This window comes from Euleptes europaea, chromosome 6 (genome assembly GCF_029931775.1).
Source record: "Euleptes europaea isolate rEulEur1 chromosome 6, rEulEur1.hap1, whole genome shotgun sequence".
NCBI classification, from domain to species: domain Eukaryota; kingdom Metazoa; phylum Chordata; class Lepidosauria; order Squamata; family Sphaerodactylidae; genus Euleptes; species Euleptes europaea.
The window spans coordinates 98,423,931-98,432,485 of NC_079317.1; the positions used below are offsets into that span (position 1 = coordinate 98,423,931).

General features: G+C 43.7%; 1 protein-coding gene across 2 annotated transcripts in view; it reads right to left on the reverse strand.

The window, feature by feature from the left end:
- The window catches only part of PKP3 (plakophilin 3), an 82,442-nt gene extending 82,245 nt beyond the window's left edge, over positions 1 to 197 (reverse strand). For both annotated transcript variants that reach the window (XM_056851673.1, XM_056851672.1), the window contains exon 1: positions 36 to 197. Coding sequence is in view for 1 of the 2 variants with exons in the window: in XM_056851672.1 (XP_056707650.1) it covers positions 36 to 74 (39 nt within the window). In the remaining variant the exon portion in view is untranslated. The remainder of the gene's footprint in view (positions 1 to 35) is intronic.
- Between the last annotated feature and the right edge of the window lie 8,358 nt (positions 198 to 8,555).

Consider the following 8,555-nt stretch of genomic DNA (forward strand, 5'->3'; position numbering starts at 1 on the left):
AGCCAGAACTCAAAGGGAGAGAGATGGAAACGTACAGAGCTTGGCAACCTTGACCGTTTGTTCCCCTGTAGCATCCTCTCGGTGATGATGGAGGCAATTTCTCACGTGCGTGAGCCCAGGGCTGTTGAGGTCCAGAGGCTGCCAGCTGGGCAGATATTTCCGACTTCAAGCAGCTGGGACAATTAAACTCGCTCCGTTTAGTACCTCTTGGTGCTACAACAAGACTAGATTAGGCTGGGCTGGGAGCTGCAAACTAGCCCCACCCACTGAGGTTGCCTAACCAGTTGATTTTCTTTTGTTGTCAATTTAAAAAAAATTAAATAGCCCCAAAGACAAGTTTGTACTTTCTGGGGCTGTTGGGGCGAAGCTCGTTTTGCAGATCAGCAGCAGCAGCTGGCTGCTGGGTGAGAAAGTGTTGTCTATTATCTCAGCTGCTGGTGGCGAACTGAGCCATGGTGAGGTTGCAGGGGTGTACAAGCGTGGATGGGCCCGCTACACTTTGGCCCGGTCTTTTCTCACTAACTTTTTGGAGTTTTTTTGAAAGTGTCAATAAGCACGTGGACAGGAGTGAGTCTGTGGACATTGTGTATTTGGAATTTCAAAAGGCTGTTGACAAAGTCCCCCACCAAAGACTGCTAAGCAAACTTCATAGTCATGGGATAAGAGGACAAGTCCTCTTATGGATTGAGAGCTGGCTGAAAAATAGAAAGCAGAGAGTAGGAATCAATGGCCAGTTCTCACAATGGAGGGATGTGGGGTCCCTCAAGGATCTGTGTTGGGAACGGTGCTTTTCAACCTGTTCATCAGTGACCTGGAGTTGGGGGTGAATAGCAAGGTGCCAAATTTGCAGACAACACCAAATTATTTAGGGTGATTAAAACAAAAACAGATTGTGAAGAGCTCCAAAAGGATCTCTCCAAACTGGAGGAATGAGCATTAAAATGGCAAATGAGATTCAATGTGAACAAGGGTAAAGTGATGCATATTGGGGCAAAAAAGTCCAATTTACCACCGGCCATGTCTCCTGTGCACATAGTACAGAGGGATTTGCTGAAGATGAATTGGCCAGCATAAGTGGCAAGAAGTGGAATGAATGATTGGGGGCAAGGAAAGGAGTCAAGGAGATATCAATAAGAATTATTACTTGGCTCTTAAGGGACTAGATGACATAAAAAGAAATAATTTGAGATAGTATCCTCAGAGAGATCACCCTTGTAAAGTTGAAATCCCTTATTTTGGAGCAAAGAGCTACAAGTCAGTGTTGAAACACATTGAAAGAGAGGTGAAGTTGGCAGCAATGTGGTTTTCCCCGATGCATACAATTAACACTGAATTGCATTTAGCAAGTAATTTTTTTTACCACTAGGAGAACACACTGATCAAAGCCAGCCATTTCCGTCATAGTTCACTCCTTTTTCTGAGGGCTAGAATCACACCTACCAGAGGATCTGAGGACTGAACAGGGCTGTATGAACTTCTTATCCACATGCAGCAACTGCTTTGCAAAATATATTGTTATATACCTCCACTACTCCAAGTGGTGAGATGTTCCAGGAACTAGTGCTTATCCAGGTTGGCTCCCTTTGGCAAAGAGAACAGTGGAGACTTACAGCATTATTGCAGTTTCTGAATTATTTACCAATATACCAGCAGAGCACAGGTGTCAAGAGCCAAGATGTCTTTCTCCAGAGCAGCAGATCTGGTACCCACATCAGATCCCAGAGAGAGAAAGATCCTTCGCCCTCAAGGTGCTTCAGTCAACTCACAGCAGTGCCTGGTATCCCATGCTTCTTTCTGTGTCTTTTCCAGAATCAAAGCAGCTGTTTCTTCACATGTAGACATATATTTCACCTTCTCCAAGCTTAGATTGGTTCTTGGACGGAGCCATTTCCTAACAATTAAGACCCACTAATGTAATATCTGCAATCATTATGAAACATTATCATTCCTTTTGTCATGGCCTTTGGTTTCCCCCAGGCATGCGACCGATCCCATAAGGATAAATGACCTCACAATAGCCTGTACCTCCAAGCTCTGCACAATATCTTATGAGCAATATGCAGTACATATGGATCATCCTCCCTTCAGTTCCTGGAGCTAGGATATACAGACACAGCCATCAGATAGTAGGGATATGAGGCTGGGGTGAGGAGTACATTATACGAGGGATGAGCAGCTGCTAATAATGTTGTAGAGGATCTTCAGGTCTCTTGCCCAGAATGAAGAAGGCGGAGGTGCAGTTGGGCTTGTCCAGGCATAAGCCTTGAGCTGGTATTTCCCAACTGATGTCTCTGAGCAGCCACAACTAAGAGTGGTGTTTTGACATGCAACCCTTTCCCCTTCTGCTCCAGTGTTTTTGTCTACCTCTTCTTCACCTCAGGGGATCAACACAGAACTTGGCTGTGAATTGTTTGTAGAACCGTGCCATTACTTCAATGTAGTAAGAACAAACTCTCTTTTTTAGCCTTGCCTTCCACTTTCCCCCAAGGCTTCACAGAGAATCAGAACTCTGCATCTGTGTGATGGAGAATGATGGAATAATTCAAGAATGAATGGCTCAGAGAGAGATGACTAACACCTGTGAGGCCCAAGAGGAAGGGAGTTCCAATAGAGTTGTACAGCTTAGGCTGCCTATAACGAAAAAAGAAGAGTTGGTTTTTATATGCCGATTTTCTCAACCTTTTTAGGAGAATCAAACTGGCTTACAATCTCCTTCCCTTCCTCTCCCCACAACAGATACCTTGTGAGGTAGGTGGGGCTGTGAGATTTCTGAGAGAACTGTGACTAGCCCAAGGTCACCCATCTGGCTTCATGTGGAAGAGTGGGGAATCAAACCCAGTTCTCCAGATTAGAGTTCACCGCTCCTAACCACGACACCATGCTGGCTCTCAAGAAAGGCCAAGAAGGATCCAGAAGATAGTAGCCTATGACCCTGTGTTGACCAGTTGGAGCCTAGTAGTTGGTCCCCTATGTTTATTAGCTCTCATGTGAGTGGCTGGGGTGATCTGAGAGGCTTTGGTTAATAGATGGGGCTGCTTGAGGGTGCAGCTGGTCAATGGAGAGCGGCAACAAGGAATGCACGCAAGCTGGGCAGGTGCTTGGCTACCTGTTGATTGGCATTGCCATTGCAACATTACCTTCATTCCTGAGCAGGGATTAGAAACCAGGCTTCCCACTGGGTTTCCCACATAGAGTTAGCCAATATCCCAAACAAATCCAAGTGCTGCTTTGTGTGAGTACTCTTCTTGCATCTCTCTGATGTTGCTTTTATGTTAATTATTGGAATCATATAATTGTTCGGGAGTAGAAGGGATGACACAGCTTGATAAATATGGAAATCTTGCTACAGATGAGAGTATGTTCAGATGCCTTGACAAGCAGGAGCCGACGTTGGCCTGACTTCAGGAGTCATTGCATCTCATTGCATGGAAAAAAAAAATACTTTGCAGCAACATGCTTATTAAAACTTGCATCAAATTTGTGAAGCAAGATTTTAAAAAGTGCCCCAGAACAAGTGCTCAGTTTCCAACAGCTCCCGAAGTAACACTTGCAGAATGTTTAACGCCCAGTGTGCTATGCTCTTTTGAATCACCAGGTTCAGATTATTCATAATGCTTTTCTTCAGTCCAATGGAAACATTACAATCCCAGATTTCATCTCTGGCTCAGATTATATTCTTCCCTTAGACCTGCTCCACCGTCCATTCACTTAGCTGCTGTTGCAGGAGGCAGCTACTGACATGCCGGAAGGAAGGAGGTCTCCCTTTCCTATAGATGTGCTGCTTAACATCTGTGGGGGCACATGTGTCTCATGGGCTATACAGTTGGATGACAAATCATAGTTTAAGCAAAGTAAAAGGTTGCTGTGATGTGGAGATAGTGAATATATCACTAACTCTGAGGGGTGGTGGTGGAAATACCGCAGTGTTGCATATTTAATTCAGAATAACTGCTGGTTTGAATATTTGCTATTACTCTGGCATGAGGTGACAACGTCTGACTATAAACCGATTATACAACAAGTTCTGACAGTTATACAAGCAAAGGTCTATACTTGGCACAGTATTGCACACATGGAGCAAATGTGTATATGTATATAAGCAGGGCCAGCGCCAGTCTTTTTTGGCTCTAGGCAAGGCTAACTACTTGTGCCCCCCCCATTGCTAACCATTTTTTTTAAAGATGTCTTGTAGAAAAAATAAAAGCCTGATGCATTCCTACAAAACTTTTTATAAGACGTTATAATTAATTATATTTCATAGCACTGTTGTGGTACTTATCTTAAAATTAAAAAAAATATAAACTGTCAGTTGCATTTTTTCAAGAAACTAATCTGTTTAAAACAGTGCCCCTCAGGCCAGTTCTGCGCCCCTCTGAGGTCTGCGCCCTAGGCGACCGCCTAGTTTGCCTAATGGTAGTACCGGCCCTGTGTATAAGTATTTTGACATCCAGAATTTGAAAGGCTAGTCCATGTGTGTTGCTGTTCATTGCTAACTCTACCCACTCTCTTTGTAGTACTCAATAGTGGGTCCTTGGATGGTGTTGCAGTTGTTGATTGTTTTTATCTTGTTTGTGCACACCAGGGCATATATTAAGTAACTGATGGTTGCAAAGAAATATGGTGGTTTTGAGTCACAAAGATGGCAACAGCATGTTGCTGTGGTTGTGTCAGGTTGTTATCTCGGTTTAGATGTTTCCTTTCGTTTCTCTGCTGAACCGTCCAGACTCAAGGACGGCTACACATACCAAAGCCTGGGAACGCCACTCCTGGGAAATAATGCTCTGTTTATGCTTTGTAATCTCCCGCCGTTTCTCTGCCTTATATTTCCAAATAACGGGCAAGACAAGCCATAGCTGTCATCTTGCTTTTCATGCACTGTATTGCCTATTTGACCAGTAAAGCCATCTGCTTGGAATCTGATTGTCTCTGTGGTGATTTCTGGTTCGATGGGTCAAGAGCTGACAGGTTGCAGAAATAGGTACAGGGGACTGTGGTTGGGGCTGGGGTAAAAGGATTGCTTCCATATCTCCCATTCTGAGTTTGAAGGAACCCTGATTTTGCCTGAAGACCAGGAATTGATCGGTTTCGTCTGATCTGGTCTGTGTTCAAAGCAGTTTCTACAGCTCTATTTCACACTAATGCCTCAAGCATCATTTCTCTGGGCCCAGGGACAAACTTGTCCTGTGGGCCTCACCACTACAGTCCCATCCCATACATCAAATCTCATGAGTCATGAAAGAAAAAAAAGAAAAAAACACTATTTTTATTTCTGAAATGACAGACCATATCATAGCAATCGGCTTGCAGGCTGCTTCCCCCTAAGTTTGAGTGATGCTTGACAGGCTCTGGAGACCTAAATGTCTCTTTTTAACCAATGTTCTTTTCAGTATATGGACCTCCAGCTATTAAATCCTTGCTTCATAGCTGTGATACATATTTTAATAAGCCTATTGCTTAAAAGCTTCCCTGTGCAGTGAGATGCGGTGACTCCTCAGTAGGTAAAATATGTGCCTTAACAACAAAAACAGTGTAGTGTGGGAGTCATTAAGAATAATCTTCTTCTCAACAATCTCATGAGTCCTTATCTTAGACTCTTTTCATCACAGAGCTGTGTGTGTTTCCATGCATGGGCTTAATTAAAGAATATTTTAATGACCACTGCATTGAAAGGAGGTCTTAAACATGCCAAACCTGTTTGGGGCAGGAACCTAAACGGTCATCTGACTTGGTTGTACTTAATAGCACCATTGCTATGTCTTTTTGTTGGAGGACCTTTACATAGCAAAAGTCTAAATGCTCCTAGAACAGGCACTGTAAAATGAGAATAACCATAAGTGCTACAATCAGCAATTTCATTTTTTTGGGAGGTGGCCCAATAAACCTGGCTCAGGTGCTTGAGGTGATGCACAGTCCTACAGCGCAATAGAACTATTATGATTAAAATGCTTATTAGTGAAGTAAACCAAAGGGGCTGGAGGCAAAGAAACACAGAGAGAGCTGTTGCAGGTGGGAATCCTTCCGTAGCCTCCTGTGAAGGGGCTGGAGCATCCTGTGGAAAGCCTTTGCATGTGCAGATATTTTGTACCATGTGGAACCTGCTCTTCAGGAGGTGCTGCTTAGCTTGGAGGTCTTTCCCATGCTACAATAGCAGCCAAAGCATCTAGACTTAAAAATTATGGAGGTTTTTAAGAAGAGGTTAGATGGCCATCTGTCAGCAATGCTGATTCTGTGACCTTAGGCAGATGATGAGAGGGAGGGCATCTTGGCTATCTTCTGGTCACTGGGGGTGTGGGGGGGAGGTAGTTGTGAATTTCCTGCATTGTGCAGGGGGTTGGACTAGATGACCCTGGTGGTCTCTTCCAACTATGATTCTATGATTCTATGACTAAAGATGCCAGTTAGCATCTGTCCTGGAGGGGATGCTATCTTCCACTCTTGTCTTGTAATCCAGGCCTTTCTTCCAAGGCTGGAGACATTGTGGTACAAGAAGTTGTAGGACCAAACAGATGTTTTAATCGGATAGGGAAATAAAGGGTAAATTGGCTAGAGAAAAGCAAGCCCTGAGATCTTGGACTCAAGTTTTATATGAAACCACAACCCCGGTAAAGCTGATCTGTGCCTTCTGGGTTTTTTCTAAATTAGGATAATTGCTTGGCTCCCTCATTTTGGCTGGAAACAAATAACTGCCTGTCCACACTGTTGCTGCAGCCATACAGTATGTTTTAAAGCAGCCACCATGTGGTTAGTGGTTGTCTGTTTCCACACACCCCTTCTGACTATCATTAGAAGTAGCTATGGCTAATACAGCCTTAGTTTAGAATTTGTAAGGCCAGACTTCTCAAACTTGGGTGTCTGCCAATGTAATTAAGGGGCTTTATTCTAACATGAATGGAGAATGATGGAGCCAGCAGTGAGAGGAGAGCTTCCTATATGTTCTGTTCATTGTGATTTCAGTTACCCAAACTTTACTAGAGCCCCAAGGGATCAATTTAGGGGGTGGGGAACAGAGGCCAGACCATTTTGATAACTTAAGAATGGGGCAGATGTTCAGCAAGACGTGTGGAACAGTTATCAGGCTTCTCCCTAATGTACAAAGAATTGAACAAGAGGACTTGTAGTCCAATATGTGGTTTCTCCACATACATAGGTGAGGAAGTACATCCCATGAAGACACCAGGACAGCGCTGTCCATGACCTAAGCACTGGAATCTATGCATGCAGCCTATATGGGAACAGATGTATGCATAATACAGTTCTCTCAGTGCAATCACAGATCCTACTTTTTCAGAATTCCCAGTGATGCAGAGAGACGCTAACATACAATTCCCCCCGCCCTTCTCTCTTGGGGATGCCCCAACTTCCCTCTTCTACAATAGATTAGTAACAACTATATATTATCTCTGTTGTTGTTAGCAACTTTCCCCCAGACAATGGCCTGTTTTACAAAATGTCGTTTTTGTAATTAAAGAGCAACATGGGTCAGGAAAAAAAAGCTTTACGCACCCCTCTGCAGCCATTTGTCACACCCTGGTTTACAGTCTGAACCATGGAGAAGGGAGCTTTACTTAACAATGATGCTCAAATGTTAATACGGCACACTGCTGAGAGCTGCTCCACATCTGAATAATTTTACGGCTGACTAGCATCAGTTAGGCCAGCATTAGTTCATCTGATGCTCTTACTTAGCTAGACTGCAGACACAGAACATATATGCACTATGCTCAGTGCTTCAGGAATGGTTTGCAAGGAATTTATTTCTCTGATATTGTATAGCATAGGGCTTATGTTTGCAGCGAAGCAGCTGGTGGTGAATTCCTTGATAGCAACAGGCAATTTTCTTTTAGAACGTACAATGGTGTTTGGTGTCGTTATTGGTATGTCTTGGATCATATTAATGTTTTCTTGATAGTATATTATTTTTCATTGTAACTGTTGTTGTGGATTTCAGGACGAGACAATTTAATATATATTCTGGTGTTTTTCTGGTTGTTTTGTACAACACTGCAAAAATGTGAGATAAATTCATAGCCCGCTTCTGTGAAATTGAAGGGTCAAGAGCCAGCGTGGTGTAGTGGTTAAGAGCGGTGGTTTGGAGCGGTGGAGTCTGATCTGGAAAACCGGGATTGATTCCCCACTCCTCCACATGAGAGGCAGAGGCTAATCTGGTGAACTCGATTTATTTCCCCACTCCTACACACGAAACCAGCTGGGTGACCTTGGGCAAGTCACAGCTCTGTTAGAGCTCTCTCAGTCTCACCCACCTCTGTTGTGTCTGTTGTGGGGAGGGGAAGGGAAGGCGATTGTAAGCCAGTTTGATTCTTCCTTAAGTGGTAGAGAAAGTCGGCATATAAAAACCAACTCTTCGTCTTCTTCCTATTAAATTCTCACTGTCCACCACCGATACTATACCTTGCTCCCTGTTATAAAGCCATAGACAGGAATATCCTTCAAGGCCAGGAATTGGCAACCATATGTGTTGAGAAATGTCTTATTATGTACAGACAAAGCAGAGTGTGGGGGATGAGCCTGCCTGCACATCACCAGAGGTTAAAATA